General features: G+C 41.3%; 1 protein-coding gene across 1 annotated transcript in view; it reads right to left on the bottom strand.

Moving 5' to 3' along the window:
• The window catches only part of LOC126568784 (roundabout homolog 2), a 35848-nt gene that overhangs the window by 15348 nt on the left and 2211 nt on the right, over window positions 1-18289 (bottom strand). The window contains exons 2-3 of the mRNA XM_050225412.1: window positions 301-594; window positions 78-196 (exon numbers count right to left, since the gene is read on the bottom strand). Coding sequence (XP_050081369.1) covers window positions 78-196; window positions 301-594 — 413 coding nt within the window. The remainder of the gene's footprint in view (window positions 1-77; window positions 197-300; window positions 595-18289) is intronic.

Raw genomic sequence — 18289 nt, 5'->3', positions numbered from 1 at the left:
ATAAATTGTGATTTCGTTGATGATAATGGTCAGGGAGAGTGGCTACTTTTGCTTCAAAAACCAAAACATCGCCTTACCTTTTTCCAACTAACGTTCGGTTCCGGATTGCCACGGGGTGGACTGCATTCCAGCAGGGCCGTCTCACCCGCCGCAACGCGCGTATTTTTTGGCTCGACGCGAAAATCGTCTCGCAGTGCTGTAAGAAAAATCGATACCGTTGCGTGTATGAGCTTGTTCGGGCTCTCGTAAAGGCAGTGCGAGTGCGTCACACATTTAAAGTGTGCACCGGTGTTTACTTACTTGCCACCTGCAGTGTTGCGTTGCGGCTGTACACCTTGCCGGCCGGATTGCTGGCCACGCACCAGTACACGCCGTCATCCTGCTCCTTTTTGCTGTGGACGGTGCGCAGGAAGAACAGCGATCCGGCCGGCAGCAGGACGTGGTTAGCGTCCAGCTTTACCTCTTCACCATCCTTGTACCACTGTATGACAGGTTGTGGTTTCCCTTCCGCCTTACAGTTGAGCGTGACGGGATCATTTTTGGGGACGATTGTGTCGCTAGGGTTTTCTATTATTCGCGGCGAGCGATATTGTGCTGAAAGTGGAAGAATTATTTAGAAAAAAAACATTAATCTTCTTGTTGATTCCTGCTATGGAATATTTTATATAATTATTGCAAGTAACAATGTCGTGGGTGAACTTGTCGGCCCATAATTTCCCCCACAACGGGTCGTAATTGATTATGATTATACTAAAGGGTACCGCAACGAGCAAAGTTCTTTAATTCAATCAATAAAAGGCGTCAAGCTGTTTGAATAGCATCAGCAATGAGATTCGTGGCCGAAAGGAACATTTCGTTGAGACGAACCGCTCAAAACCACGAAGTTTCACCGATACCACGCGTCAAATAACAGATGGGCTGATAATTGTTTGGTCTATGACAGTAAAATGCAATTTTTTTGACAAATTTTTGATTTATTTTTATTCCCCTTACATTCTTTCAAGGATGATAAACCGATTATAGCGATCTTTGAATTGTTTTATACCATTTTTGTGGTAGTTCTTTGCCTCAAAACAGGTTGATTACTTCTTCATCCGATGAAAATTTCATCCAGCGAGCTTTGAAATATGAGAAAAGATCTTAGTCGCTGGGAGCCAGATCTGGGGAACACGGTGAGTGGGGAGGCAAATCGAAGCAAAATTCAAGAATTTTTGCCGTTTTCCGCGAGATCATTTAGTCCTTTAAACGCTCCAAAATCTTTGCATGGTAGTTGCTGTTACAGAGGATTCTCTTTTCAAGATAGTCGATGAAGATTATTTCTTGGGAATCCTAAAAAACTGAAGCCATAACCTTGGCAGCTGATTGTTGCGGTTTTCCCCGTTTGGGAGCAAGTTTATCCTGTCCCGTCCACTCGGATGATTGTCTATCGGACTTCGGAAAGTAGTGGTGAAGCCAGGTCTCATCCATCGTAACATACCGACAGCAAAAACTCGGATATATTTCGCTCAAACAGCCCCAAAAACTGCTCCGAATCATAAGCCGCGCGGCAATCATTTTGCACAGAGCTTTCTCATATCCAAATACTTGTGTCCAACATCCAAATGATATGTCCAACACGTTCCTTAGATATCTTTAGGGTGTCAGCTACCTCGATCAACTTCATGTTAGAGTTGATTTTCATAAATTTTCGGGATATCTTTTATGTTTTTGTCAGTGCTCAGTGCTCATTTCTCCACGATTCTCCACGCTTAAATTAAGAATACTTTATGGTTGATTATGGTGGTCCAAAAACACTTTATCAAGTCAAGTTTTGGCTTAAAATCAATTTTTACCTACAAAAAGCAATACTTTATCATCACGGGAAATGCCATCATTTCCATTCCTAAAGTTGCGCCACAAAAATAGCCTCTACCTCACTAGGTTATTGTCCGAATGCTGTCAAATTTTGACACAACTCGGTTCAAGGTGGGCGCAAACCAAAGACACAAGCCAAAAATGATATGGATTTAATTTAATTTTACTAGCGCGATTTATATGTCAGGCCAAACAATTATCAACTGATACCTGAGATACCTTTTACTAGAAATCCGAGGAGACAAATCCTACGACCAGCAAAGAGTTCAGTCCTTCTCAAAACTGTTTTTAACACCCAAAAGAGGAGGAATTGTTGCTTATTACGCTGTAGTATGTAATCATGAAACACCTGATGCGAATTTCTATTTTTTCATCATTTCCGATGATCTTATCTAGATGGCCTACAGTTGGATCTTTTCCCCTAGTGGGTGGCATTCTTTACTTTACATATATCCTAAATATATTTTTTGTGAAACTGAAATTGTGGAATTTCGCATTTTCGAGCGTTCCAATAGCATGGAGAAATCGAGCAGAAGAGGTAAACTAATTTATTATGTAAAACATCTGATACTTTTAACAAACTCCTCTTAAAGAATCGTTTGACAAAGCTAGAGTGCACTCGTGCCTTTCTCTTAGTTTACAGAGGTGTTAGGGCACCTGTCAATCTTTCAAGTAAGTTTATTATGAATTATCAGTAAAGGAGGCTTTACAAAAATGAAACACGAATATGCAAGTTGAGAACATTTACCATATGGTGTGATACAAAAGATATTTCTTAGTTGTATCGCTTCTTTCCTTAAACCTAAGAACCAGACTTAAGAAATAAAAAAAGAAGAAATCCTGCAACAGACACACACAAGCCTTCGCAGATGGATTTTTAACACCCACAAAACAACCACCAAAATATCCCAGCATGCCCGAACCAAGCACCATATTGAACCACCCTAAAGAACATCGCACAAGAGATCACTTAGGGCATTACGAAACAGGAACAAATTAGTCACCAAAGCTACATCCTACATCCACCAGACAGCAACCAGCGGACGAAAGAGATTATCGACGAACGAAAAGAAACGTTCAACTAAGGACAAAAAAATAAAATTGAGCGTTAGAGATGCTGCACACGGGCGTGTGAACAAACTGTGGCGTGATAGAAAAACATCGTACGAAAGTAATTTTTCATGTTGCCCACGCCTTGCCGTTCAGTCGATGACGATAAGGTTGCTTCCGAAGCGGAAAAAAGGAAGTGTTTTATGGCCGGTAACAACGGCCACAGACACACATATGGGCTTGGTTTTCGGTGCCGATTGTCTGCACTCTTGCGATCCAGAGTTTTCTTATGGCGTTGGAGGAGATTTTTGTTGATTTACGGCATTAGTGCAGTTGTGGTAGTTCGTCATAGATATTAAAAAAATGACGAAATGGCTTATCCAAAGTAAACAATGTCGCAAATGATCAACCATACACAGCAGTGGTAAAAACTCAAGATCGGATAGCTCAATGCTATGGGATCAATCAATCACTCACGTTCAACACCTATTACCTCATCGTTGCTGCTTGCTGCTGGCTCATCGAGCCAGCTGGTGAGTGGAAACTAGTGCACAACAAAGTAACAAGAGCACGAACCAAATCTGAATTGATGCCCTTTTTAGCGTGCGTATTTACCAAAGTGCAGCTAGCAAATTTAACTTCATTGTCACTTTGCAAAGCCTTCGAAACCATTCCAACGATCTCGATTGATACGAGGTCCACCGATCGTTATGATGAGGATCTCCACCTAGGCTCTAGACACCGAACCGTCGTGGCTGGTGTACTCTTGAAAAACGAGCATTAACGATCCTGTCCACCCACGGATTGGTTGCAATTGCAATATATTGGCAGCGGCGCCCCGTCAACTTGGCGTCTGTCATTTTGCATAGGCGCAAAAAAATGCAATGAAAGCGAACACGCGACGTTTCGTGAACACGCAAACGCCATCTCACCTCGGGGATACGCCAAAAATGGTAGTTCCGCGAAGGTCGGTGCAGCAATTGCAACGCCTGGCCTGGCTGGAGATTATTTCTATCAACGGCGGCAGTACTGCAGTAAGCAATATTCCCCGTCACCGCCTCCGACACGATCACTGGAAGGATGAAAAATGGATCGCTCTCCTGGGTCTTCTGGGGTCTCCGAAAGGGTGGGCACGCGAATGCAAATGCGAGCGGCGTAGTCAAAATGGGGGGGGGGGGGGGGGGGGGGGGTAGAAGGGGATAAAAAAAAACTCCTCCAGAAGCACCCAATTACTATGGAATCGAATATGTGCGCCGTTTGAAAAGGTGTTTAAGAAACATAATCAAGAAATAACGGCTTAAAATCATTTGTTGCCGTTTTTTTTTACAGCTCTGTGGACATGAAAAATGCATCCATTATCATTACCATTCTGTGATCTTTAGCATTCGCTTCCTTACCCGTGTGACTCATAATTGCTCTCAAGTGCTTTAATGATGAAACACGCATCATATTTCAATCACATGCATCAGGATGAAAGGCAGTATTAAACGTACACAAGTACGGCAGAGACATGCAAATTGCCGCTACATTTCACATCACACTTATCGCCCACAACTGTGGTTGCTGCTTGAGCAAAGAGTTAATTTATGATTGACAGTCAGTGCGCAGTCAGCGCATGCACTCACCTTAACTGCCTGTGGTGGCTCTGACATGGATAAAGCGTCATAAAGCGAACCTGATAGAAATAAGTCAGCGCATTACGATGACAGCGGCCCAGTTACAAATCCCTGTGCCGCTCCATACCTGGAGCTTTGTTCTAAGAAGCGGTTGGGAAAGGAATATCTATCGTAGGAAATCAAAATCCGCCGACGTCAGTGCGACGGGGGTGTGGCGTTTGTCTAGTTTCTGGTTCGGGTCCGGAAGTTGAAACGGGTTTGTTTATACTCAGCGCCAGTGAATCATCGATGGTCGATGCAGCAAAGGTGTGAACGAGCTGGAGGTTGGGTGTCTGGACAGCAATATAAGGTAAGGTTTGTCTGATTGATGACGGTCGATGTAGTGCTGTTTTGAATAAACTAGAGATGCTACACAGATTGAGTGTAGACATAGAACAGAAGGACTTTGAAATATTTTGTGGATGTCAAAACTTCAAGTGCTCATAAAAGATTGCTTGACGCTTGAGGACAATATTGACAGACACGCCAATATTTCATGAAACTGTGAGAAATCATGCAGAACTATCTGTTCCAATGGAAGATAAGAATGATGGCTACGAGACTGATTTGAAGGAAATTGAATAGGAATTTCGCGAGAACTGTGCTTAAGAAATGTGCAAACAACCTTAAGAAAACCCTGAGCCTTTGGTAGGCACCGAACTTAAAATTTTAAATGGCTGATTTTGCCGCTGTGCAATTCCTGATGGATGGATTCCTGACTGTTGGACAATTTCTTCAGATATTAAATCAGAACGCCATAACTGAATTAAGCTCCTTCGAATTCAGTAAATATGGGCGACTAATCTCGCAAATAATTGCTTGCTAATGCGTTCGGTGCTAGAAAACATAAATATTCAACAGGATGTCGTGGACCAAAGCTAATTGAATGATATCCCAATATCAAGTTTTGAAGTTAATCGCTGATATCTTAATGTTGGACGAGCATATAATTTAAAATGAACAACCCTTTAATTGTGGAATATACAAAATTTACAGTAAAATTATGTAAAATTGACAGCCACAGCAATATATTTTCGCACACAAACGGATCCATCTGTCGATGATGGAAGGCAAGATTTTTACTTGGAAACTCCCGATTACCATCTCCAGTGGTTGCACATTTTTCCTCCGAATTCCGTCTACCATGATGCGCGTAAATGAAGAGATAATATTCTTTTTTTGTAGCATTCTACCCACGACAGTTTACGGTTAAAATATGGCAGCAGCCATTCGAGACGACGATGGACGAGCAGACACCCAGCCGTAACAGTACGCTCGATTGCGGCCACGATTACCAGGGCGATACGGTTCCACTACTGTAACGGACGACCCTAATGGATGGGTTGCGGGCTCCACCGGGGGTACCCTGATCACAATCTATGCTAATCGAAAACTGCTTCCCGTACGGAAGCTTCATTTTGTCACTTCTTTTGGGGCGCTGTATTCGCAGAACACGCGTACAAAGCGGCCAGCAGTAGATTCATGAGCGCTAACGGAGATTAGGCACTAATTTAGCCACAAACTTAGGGACAACTTTGCTTCTCATTTTAAATTATTTATTATTTCTTCAAAATATAAACAGTTTTGGAGGCAAAGAATAATAAATCAGAAAAAAAGCTGGTTGCCAGATGAATAAACAATTCGTTTGAAAGAAAGTTGTTGCACATGTGTAGCTCACAGAAACCCTATGCGAAGCATTTTCCACCCTCCAGTCTCACGTGGTTAATGATCAAAAGTGAGATGAAGATATTTAAACACATTATGCGTCAAAAGTTAGGGCGTGCACCGTGAACTGCACCGTTCGTTGCGCCATCCGTTCTGAGTCGCCCAGCATTCACGACGGCCTCGTCACGGAAGATGTTTGACGGTGAGATTTTTTGCTTTCTAAAGCCCAAGGACCAAGAATGCACCATGTGTCAACAGACAGTGGCAGACACCGGGCACAACAATGCAACGTCTTTGTTTGCTGTGGCATTTGATACAAATTTGCTTGCAATCCTTTAGTGCCCCTGCGGGATAGAAGTGTGTAGGACAAGCTGTCCGGAGGGAATGATAGAACCAGTGTGCAGTTTAATGTAGCCAGACTCGCAGTGACTGGTAGTTGTTTGCAAGGGGATCGCAGCTGGATCATCGTTGGTGGCCGGGCAATTTTGTTTTCGAAATGGATGTTGCTGCTGCTGCCTGCTGGCGCTGCACTGTTTCATCCTGTTTATTTATCGTTTTTCTTTGAAATCTCTTGCGCAAAGAGATGGAAACGAATCTGCCCGCCAGGGAAAACGCACGCAGTGACAATAAAGTTGGTGCCGTTCGATTTAAGACGAGCGAGGTACTGCAAATGCTTCTGCTTTTCAGTGCATGACTTTTGCTTTAGTGAACGTGCAACATTGTTCAATGTTCTCTATTTCATCACGCTTTACTTACTAGGGAAAGGAGCAAAAAGAAACAGAAAATTTTGAAGTTTAGTTTGAATAGTTTGAAACAAAATCATTGACTTGCAAATAGACGAATTGCTTTGAAGATACTAAATGGATACAATTGAAGTAAAAATGAAAGAAAGGTCTTAAGAATCGCAAAATGAAACTAAGGTTAGGGGAAAATGACGAAAGATATAAAATCAATAAACGCTCTACAACAAAAATACCTCCAAGCCGTCCATAGTGAAATATTGAAAAACTCTGAAGCAATATAAAAATTTTAATAATATTTTACAATAAATTAATTGAATAGCACCTGGGCTGAGTTCCTAACTAGATGGCCTAGAGCAAAAAGAATTGTTTCACAAGGGCCCTTCTTTAGAAATGAAGACTAAGATCAGTTCCACAAGAGTTCTACAATTTGTCGTACATCGAGATTCTACAAAGGGGGCGTCCATAAATTACGCAGCGCTCGAAGGTGGTGATGGAGGGAAGGGTACCCTGTAGCATTACGATTTGTTACACACGGGGCAGAGGGAGTCCACTTTGTGGTACGCAACAGAATGTTATATGTAACAAAAATTCAGAAAACGCTTGTTTTGTTTGCGATTGCTTCACAATTGGTCCATACCCTGTCCATACCCAAAAGATAACCGCCTCGTTTCTTGTTAAGACTGGCGCCGCTGTCGCTTCTACTACTTAACCAACCCCTTTCGTAATATTTGCGATAAAAAGTGTTTAACTTGTCTGTTTTATATAAATTTTAAATTTAATATTTATGTACATTTTTGGATTTGGATTTGGACATCCACCAATACATCATCATCATCACCATCACCATAACCATCCACAACCGAGTATGCCCGGCATAAGGCAAAGAATAAGGAGGAAATGCCTTATCAATATGGACCGTAATAATAAATTGTAAATAAATGAATAAATAAATACATGTTTGGATTGTGGCAGGAGGAAGGGGGGGGGGGGGGGGTACGCGGTTTGTTATGATATAAAAAATATGGATTTTTGCGTTACGTAATTTGTGGACCGCGCCAAATGTAAGACCAATTTTGCGGGAGTTCTAAAATTTGTCGTACGGCTTTGTTTTGTTGGCAATTCAAAACCAAAGATGTACCGTTTCACTGCCAAAATTCAAACCCTACAAAAATGCATAGTTAACTAATTGAACTTGAGTATAAACATTAGCTTTTCCTGGCTCGGCGATTCTATTAAAAGAATATCAGAGCGTAAAGAATCTTTCGTACGTTAAAAATGCTTATCATACTATTTTTTAAATACCAAGTGACTACCAACAAGGTTAGTAGCTGTAGCAACGGTTACCACAGCATTGAGAAAATCCTTTGGTAATGTTTGGATTTCATTGCGGCTAGACCCGGGCTTTTAGGAGCCGTTCGGGCATCAGGAAGAACCCCCTGCTGTGCCGATGCACGACATCCTGGGTCAGAAGGACTACCAATACGTGCGAATTCTGTTAGATCTAAGAGTGATCCCAAGAGACCGGAATCACTCTTAGATCCTTCCCCTATTCCTTTTCCGTAGATTGCAAACACTATTGATGTTTGGTCACAGTCATTACCTGTTACTGGTATGTCATTTCAATGTTTATGCCGACCAAAAACAACGCCGGACGCCTTTCGGCAAAGGAGGATGTCCCAAAAACGGGTACACGGTCAGAAGCGGTTGTCGGTGCTCTTGATGCTGGCGATATGTATGGGGCAGGTTCCTTTTGAGACTCTGCAAAGTTTTTGTTGCTCCCCGATCCATACATGCTACCAGCATTAGGGCTAATGGCAACAAAACTATTAACCGAGCCCACGAGGGATAAGGTGTTGGGAAATGGTGGGAGAAGGAAATATCCCCCAGCTGTGCTTCAGTGAATTGTTAGATATAAGCTTAGCTTTTAAGTTATCCGTTCTTCAGATAAAAAAAAGAACTACTAGGTTTACCTAGTTTAATTTGTAGTTTATTTTTGGCTTAACGACCTCTAAGGTCCCGCCCGCGATCAGATGGCTTACTAGACTTGCTGATACTGTGTAGTTGGATAGTCAGTCCTCTATACGAGGGGACGATCCTAATGGGATTCAAACCCCGGTCCTTCCGTCTAAAGACAGGCGCCTCTGTTGCATATTCTTCTCCTTTGCACTAATTAAAACTATGCTTTTATTATTCTTCTGCTTTATTATTCCTCTGCTAAATCTGTGATTCAATGACCCTTGTAAAAACTGACAACACTCCGAAACTAAATTAGCTCCATTTTCTTGTTCTTCTGCTTATAAGGCTCAACAAACCGTGTTGTTTAATGTCTAGTAAAGTTACGAGGATTCGAAACAGTAAATAAAAGAAAATAATAATTGAATTCAATTGATAAATGAAATAAACAAATCAAAAACTGAACTGAAACTTAAAATAACAAACATCATAATATACAAGAACTACAAAAGAAGAAAAACTTATAGAAAGACTTGTAATATGAAAAGAGACACAACACAAAAAAAAGTTCTAAAACATGATTCATTTCCGGAGGTGATTTTTTTTCTACATAATTTCTATACACCTCAATAGCAATGAAACGGTCAATCATTACATGATTTATGGACAAACCCTTTTTATGAAAAATGAAAACAACGAAAACTGCAATTGTTTCTTTTATTAAATTGCCCAATGAAAGCGCAAACAAGCGTAAACAGAAGAGAAAAAAAACCGGCAAAAGAAATGTATCGCTCTGCCCACTGTTGGAAAATTAACAAACATCATCATCATCAGTCGGTCCCCGTGTATCAATATCATCCGATATCGTTTTCACTTCGTTGTCATACATCATGTCATAGAGCCGGAGTAGTTTTTTTTTAATAATCTCTTTCTCCCTTTTTTCATGGCGCACCAAATTAACCGACGCGGGGCTGCAACGTTTCATTTTCCGAAGGTTTCAGCACGTGGGCCGACGGACGGTGTTAGGAGTGTTTGAGTGGGTGTGAGCGATGAGGTTGAGTGAACCGGATAACGCAACCATCCACCAGCGCACCGACGTAATTGGTTCAACAAATTATTAAATTGATTTATTTAACTCGCGCCTCGCGGATCGCCGCTTGTTTATGCCACACAGATACAGATGTTTTCGGTGCGGCCGCGGCCTTTTTGTCTTTGGCCGGCGTTGGAAACTGGACGAAGCTCCGACTCCGACGTGCTCGTCAACATAATGTCCTGAGGGCGAAGGGGTGAAGTTTTCCACGGAACGATTGGTGACATGCAACACTTGTTTGTGTGTGTGTGTGTGTGTGTGTGTGTGTGTGTGTGTGTGTGTGTGTGTGTGTGTGTGTGTGTGTGTGTGTGTGTGTGTGTGTGTGTGTGTGTGTGTGTGTGTGTGTGTGTGTGTGTGTGTGTGTGTGTGTGTGTGTGTGTGTGTGTGTGTGTGTGTGTGTGTGTGTGTGTGTGTGTATGTGTGTGTGTGTGTGTGTGTGAGTGTGTGTATGTGTGAGGCCCCACTGGACAATTGTGCATTTCACTGGAGCGAGTATTGCAGACGCAGACTGCACTGCGGATGGACAATTGGAGAAAGACAACAGTGCCCGGACCGTGGAGGACTATAATTGAATTTTACAATTTCATGGCATATGCACACGCAACCATGGTACGCCTCTGTGGCGAAGTTGCCACTAGCCATCTGACAGCTAACAGCCGTATGATGCATGATAGTGGCTCAACGTTTTTATTAAAACATACGAGAAGCACTCAAAACAGCAACAAAAACACTACTGTCGATGATACAAAAGGCTCACTTTCTAAAGTGCTCGTGGGCGAGACACACTTGTTTCGTCAATCAACAATTGATTGAGCCTTTTTGTTGAGGATTAATATTGATTTATGTGTTCAATTTCATCCAAAACCTAGCCCCATTCCTACTAAATTATTTATCAATTAATTCTCACAAAAATTCCAAAACAACTTCTTTCCACAAAATTGTGTCAACCCAACACTCGACTATCGGCGGCTTCATCCGGAGCCGCTCACACATCAACACACTTGAGAACATTTTAATTTTGTAACATGCGCTACGCCGGTGACCTTTTCCCGTTTGATCCCGCCATGCCCTTGATTAAATCATAATTTTCTTTTTAACAACTTTTGCCACAAGAGACTAGGGTGGTTCTTGTCGAAAAGGGGCTTCCGAAGCATACGAAATCGAGCATGCGTACGCTCCCCACTTAGTGACGCAAACTTACACCAACGATGGCATCAAACGAATCTTTTTGATCTAAACCATACCGAGTGCAGGCAAAGCAAGCGGCAGCAGTCAGCACACGCTGATGAGCCCGCATCGTGCACCGGGCAGGCGGGCATGGAGAATTTTAATTTTCTACTTGTAAAACTGTTTACAACAACACTTCACCAGATAGCACAACTTCATCAGCGAAAGAAAATGATGAGTAGATGGGGTTCGGCTTAGAGTGTTTGTCATCACCGAGCAGAGCAGCTCAAAAAAAACGGGGTAAATTGAAATAAGGCCGGCCGGTTTTTATACTTTTAATCATGGGCCACACAGTGTTATCAGGGTTGTTGCAGTGTCCGTTAAGATACGTGGTGGCACGACATAAATATATGTCCTTCACGCGGGAAGAACCGACCACGCTTTGAACGTTAAGTCGTCAGCCTTCGGAAGCCTGAGCTGTTAATAACAAACAAATTCACCCGGAAGAATCCCACCCGACGGAAAAAGTAAACAGCTCGATCTTTTTTCTTATGAAAAGATTTAGGTCATCTTCCGGCGTGCCAAAGCAGCCAAGATGATGCCCGGATTGGCAAGGCTTTTCTTAGCAAACTAACCTATTTTTATCGGACGACGCCCACCGTCTGCTGTGGGCCTTGAAATCAGCATAAAGAAGCAAGGGCTGGTACAGTTCTTTTGCTTTCCTGTATTGTGTTGAAGGTCTGCTTATGATTACCTTGATTAATGTTTGACCAGTGACCCACACTTCCCCAATCCTTTGCATGACTCATACAATATTAGACCAACACCGCATGGTCGGCCTGTTTTTCTTAATACAAACATCCGGCTCAGTTTATCAAACGGACGAGGGCAATGCTGGGGAGAGACCCACATGTTGACCAACACAAGTCGACACTAACGCCTCATAATCAACATCGTCATGGCCGTCATCAACACACCAGCAGCGGCGTACCAACCGAACCGATGTTTACCAATTATTTGTACATTACACAAAATCACATCATTAATACTCCAATAACTGAATGCTGATTAATACTTTAGGAGACCCCATCATTTCCCTACCGTCCCTAACGTGCACGGTGCATTTGACAGTTAAACCACCATAAAACATACTTCCAATTTCTCGCCCATTTATATCAATAAGAACCTGTGCCGGAGCAATCACAATTTTTTCTAACGTGCCCAACACATGATAAACAAATATTCGACGCATCACATCACAAAAACGCTTGAATTCTTAAAGAAGTGAACGCAATTCCTTACAGGTCTCTCGCACTAGCTTAAAAGCTTTCCCCCAGGCACAACGGCACCGGAGAGGTGTGTGGTACGTGCCGTGAATATCTTGACCAATTTATCTGTTACCCAACCGGGTGGATAGTCCCTTAAAAAGAAACATTAATTTGTGGCTGGTAGGCGAAATGTTCTAACCGACGCAGTGTGTTATGTATGCTGGTCTCCATTTTCTGGGGAAACCCTCCGGGTTTCCTTGGGCGGAAAGCGGGTTCCCTTTCGATATAAATTTCGCTTTATTACGGACCCTTGCATAAAAGGGCGTAAATCCTTCCTTCGCTTAGAAATTCCCCTCCTGGGAGGCAGTGTGTGATGTAAGAGAGTTTGGACTTTAATTCTCTTGCGGCGCAGTAAGGAACAAGTTGAATATTTTTCGCTGTGGAAGACGTCTCACTAAGGATCTCGCAAGGTTCGTTTTATAGCAAAAGTGAAATATAACCAAAGCGAGGCATCATTTTTAAATAAGCCAATACTAAGAGCATAATGCCTCTAATGAAGAGGAATAAGTAATGAGCATCATAAGACATAGGGTACTAGCCAGATTAGTAAATCATTTATGTTTATATTCGACCAGTAAATTCATGTACTTAGCATATTTTACTGAAACGATTTTCTTTGCATGGTCAGATAAGGAACTTATTCTTTTACCATGCTATGAATAAAATATATATAACACACGAAATCAATAAACTACACCAAATATCGTCATAAATTATAAAACTCCTCGCGTATAATGTTCGTTTAGCGTAATAATTTACACTGTTACAAGGACTACTACCAAGCATTAAAACTCCCAGTAAAGACGCAGCATGTAATGGGAAGCTTTCACTTAACCATTTATTATTGCTTTATTGATAGCCCTAGCATGTTCCGAATATAGATTTCCCACAACTTTGCGCTCTCAAAATATCTGCCGAAAGCTTTACGTCGGCGCCAAAAAATCAAAAAAGAAGGCAGCAGCAGTAGCATCAAACTATAAAATAGACAATATCTGTAAGTGAAAACCATCCCGAGCTGCTCTAGCCTAGCAGCGGCAGCATACAAAGTGCTTCCCCACGCATAAAATATTCATATTGCAGCGTTGTAATATTTGAATAACACAGCGAAGCCGAAAACAAAAAACAACAAACAAACTGTGCGTGATTTGAATAACGACCACCGCCCTAGACATGCGGAAGTGTAGAGGAATTTAGACCCTAAAATAAACAACCAAACACACCCGCACACACAATAACTAGTGGGTATGGATGTATTGCAAATTGTGGAGCGGAAATTGTATGCTGGTGATAAAATGGTGATGAGTATGTACAAAATGTAATATTTGGCTGGTGCAAATATGCATTGACAGCAAAAATAAAGAAATAAAATTGCATTCAAAAATGTTAGCTGTGCCATAAAATGACAGATTCGAAATATTACTGGAGAAACTGCTTGTTTCTTAAAATAAATAAATAAAATAGTGAAAGAAATGTACAAAATTGTACTATACTTTTAACAAAGCTAGTCATTAAAAGTGTAAAAGTGTAAACTAAAACATATTGTGTTTTAATAGTAATTAAAAATAATAATATTATTTGCACCACACTGCTACCAAACCACTTTTAAAAGCATTGCAATACTGGGTTTCGATTCATATAATGGAACCTTTGATAGCGGCGCCGGTCTTCAAACGGCAGGACCGAGGATCAAGTTCCATCCGGAGAGTCCCCGCATAGTGAGGGCTGACTAACCTCACTACGTGGTATCAGAAAGTCAAGTAAGCCATCCAATGACCGACATGACCTTAAAGGTCGTTAAGCCAAGAAGAAGAAGAATGTAGCCTTTGAATCACGCAATACAATATTTCAAATGGAAAGTGGAACATTAGAAGGTTCTTGTGCAACTTAGCAATCATATAGTGGAATCTTACATTAAATCAGGGGTAAATTGCGGTCATATACATAATGGAATTTCTTCCCAGCTTTCGAACTCTTCTGTTAAACCATCAAAATGATATAAAAAATGTCTCCTAAAGCTTGGTTAGAACAGCACAACGTATCAGTCATTTCAATGGATGAAAAGTAAAACTTTTTTTAAAACGATTATTTCGTGTGTTTGTGGGTTATAAATATTACAGAAAAAACATTATTACAAATAACAATTCAGTATATTTACATCAATCACAGCATCGTTGTGTCCAGCGATGTGGATGATAAAATTTGCAAAAATCCTTAAAACTATTGTTTTATGCGCTGGTCTTATTCCGTCTAGAATAGGAACATGCAAATCGTTGAAGCTAAGTATCACATTGGGAATTACGGTTTTTATTGCTTGCTGCATCATCATCCATGCTGGAGCGACTCTAGGACATGAGGCGAATTTATGCTCCAAAGTCTCATCCAAAGGACAGTACGCGCACTTCAGAGACGGTATTCTTTGCGTGTTGTGAACTGCATGTGTTATTTTTTTTTTGTTTATGAGCAGGAACAGGCATGATATTTGCTCGGAAGAAAGCCTTCTTCCGACTGATGTTTTTCCAACTCTTTTCCACTGTATGGAAGGAGTTTCCAACGCAACCTTAGAATCGGGTAAACCTTTCGTTGCTTCAGCTATCAGAGCTTTGGATGATGTTGCTGTTCGATATTTGGTTGGAAGAGTTGCCAGGTGTTGGACCACAAATTTTAAACATGGGTAGTTTGATGGTAAGGCAGAATGACTTGGGTCCATGAAGAATTTTGCTCCAAAACACAAGCTTTCCCTGTGTGTCACGTAGCGATTGCATAGAAGGGCAGGTGCTTTAAGAGACGGAATTTGAAGATTCAACCCACCACGGTCTCGCGGAAGAGCCAGCTATTGTAGGGGTACTCTTATTCCTCCATTTCCATCCCAAAGGAAGCTGCCGATGAGTGAGGTGATCGTAGCGATAGCCATCGAGCGAGCACCACAGATCGACGCAATGTACCATACTTTGTGTAACAGGAACGTGCTTAAAAGGGTTATTTTTTGGCACAGGTTTAGGTTTCTAATCCTGTGGTAGCGTATCAGCTGCCGAAACATTTGGATAACTATATCCCAGTTGCTGTTCATAGCTTTGCGTACATCGTTGGAAAACAAAATTCCCAGCAGTCGAAGACGTTCTTCGGTGCAAAGCCAAGGAATTTGCATCTGGTTGGCTGGCGTTGTGTGTCCTATGTTGCCTATGCTGGCGTTGTTTGTCGAGGTTGAGCAGAGCCCCTGAGCAGATACCGAATGATTCGATCGCTTCGATGCATTGACAAGGGATCGCCTTGTCTTACCGAACGTTGGATGGGAAAGGGATTGGATAGTTGTCCATCCACTAGTAGACGAGATGTAGACCGATTGCCAATTAATCGAAGCAGTTCTACTAATCTTGGGTTAAATCCTCATGAACTCATTGTTGTTCAAAGGAATCCTCTGTCAACTCGATCGAAAAGCCTGATATAACTTAAAGCAAAAGTTTTGGCAATTACTGCTTGTTTGAGCCATAATTGATAAAAAAATAACACAGTCGCGTGGCCAATTTCCCCTCAATGAATACACAATTCCATTATATTATTGCAAAGTTTCATAATGGGCTTGCAGTATCCAAATATTAATTTGAAATATCCCCCTACGTGATTGTGCTGCTCGATAATATGGATCGAAACCCTGTATTGTGTGAAGAAACGAAGCAAAGTTTGCTTGTTCTAGTCCTTGCTTTGCTCTGTATATTCTGAAGTCATAACTTTATTATGCAAGACTTTGTTGTTTTTGATAAATTTTTCTTACAAAATGTTCATCACAGCTTTATTTAGTTTCCCAACACTGCTTAGATTTTACCAATAAATTCCAAATCTTATTTTCTGTTACCAATCTTGCTTTAACGCTTTCTTATTAATTCTAACGTCTGTGCTGTTGCTAATCTCCTGAATGTGACGTACAAAGAATTTCAAGCAAATATAATTATTTTTCAGTACTTTAGGGAACATAAGATCGTTCCAGCTTAGCTTTGTCCTTCCAGTTTCGTCTTTTGTGAGACGGGTGGAAGGTGTTTAATTTTAAAATTAATCCAGCGCAGCGCGTGGAAAATGTGTGCAGTAATACTTATTTTTCGTTGCAGAATGTAAGAATTTATCTGTTTTTGTTAAAATCATTTTATACAGATATTTATTATTTGCAATCTTGTGATGAAACAGATAGCAGTAACAGTTTCTTTAGTTGGTATTTAAAAAAGAGTTAAGATTATTTTCCGTATTAAAACTGAACACTTTTTATCTTACAATATTAAACTTTCGTAATTCATGATTAAAATGTAAAACATACGTTTTTTATTTAATACTATAAATATTTATGAAAATAGCAGTGTTAGCACAATATTTTCACGCAACACACCGAAACATACGAAAAAATAATTATTCACACGCATATTTTCGGCACACATCGCACACACACACAAAAAAAAGCACGCACAAATCCAAACGTTCGGTCGCTTGCCGTCCACTTGCTCTAGCGGAATCTAAAACGGAAAACAATCAGCGCTATTTATCCGTCATTTGCATTTGCTGAACCGAAAACCGCGAACAATCGAACCCATTTCGAACCCGTTGTACCCGCAGGAATGGGTGGGCTGTTGCAGGCTGTTTTTTCGCCAAACGTTTGCTCTCCATCTCGAAGTACTCGAGCGAACCCAAAAATGGCAAACGTTTGCTGATTATTATTCCGTAGCGCCAGTCGAATGATTTCATAATTGGCAGCCTCATTTAGCATTTCGTGCTAAAACGGTCGCCCACAAACCGCAACCACCACAAAACTTGCTGCATGTAGGAGGAGGTGGAGGAGGGGGGGGGGGGGGGCAGAGAGACACACACAGGGCTCGAAATATATGCTGGGAAAATTGTCAAAACCAAAAAACCGAAAGTGTGTGTGTGTGCTTAGTTGCGAGTGGACGGTTTCACGAACGTCACGTGCGATTCGTAATCGTTTGCCACAACCAGGGAAGAAAAAAAACAGCTATGTGCCACCCAAAAGCGAATGGTTTTGATGGAATACCATTTGACGATCGTTTGATTTGATGGTTCAAAGATTGGGGTTTAGTTTAAATTTTAGTTGTGTGAATAATTTTTCCTAAAATAAAATAGAAAAACTGGCTAATGAAACAATTGTATAACACAGCAACATGCTGCACATAAAAGAGCAAAGCAGTTCCACACTTATACGTTAAAAACACGGCAATAACTCAACCGATTAATAAGCAACCATCAAAATGGGCCTCTGTCCCAATAAAATACGATGCTAAATATTTATAGGCGACAGGGTATAAAACACAAAACGGTCAAGTGCAAAGTGCAAGCGGTCATTCTACGTACGCAATATTGCAGCCCCACTCCATCAAGTGCAATATCACGCCCCGGTAGGCAGGGTTGGTGGTTTTTCATTATTTGACCACTAGTTCCCGTGCATGCCCCGTTTCATTCATTTCGCAGTCATTTTCCGGTTCGACAATTATGTAGTCGTTCGTTGGAAACCATAGCACTGGCCACAAATAAGGATGCTTAACGCAAAGTTGTTGCTAGATCGAAAAATATTTTCCCGAACTAAACGGGGCACGTTTAAACGCTTTATATTTTTAAGCAAAAAAGTTTGTTTTGTGCCCACTTTAAGAACTCTACAACTTTAATATAATTCTATCTTTTTGGCAGTATACCCTTCTGCCAAGCCTCTCGCTATGAATCTAATCTTCTTCTCATCTCATCTCTCTTATCTAGCAGCGAAATTACTTGCATAAATCTTAAAACTCCCACTAA

Source organism: Anopheles maculipalpis, chromosome 2RL, assembly GCF_943734695.1.
Source record: "Anopheles maculipalpis chromosome 2RL, idAnoMacuDA_375_x, whole genome shotgun sequence".
NCBI classification, from domain to species: domain Eukaryota; kingdom Metazoa; phylum Arthropoda; class Insecta; order Diptera; family Culicidae; genus Anopheles; species Anopheles maculipalpis.
This window is presented reverse-complemented; position numbering and strand designations above follow the sequence as displayed.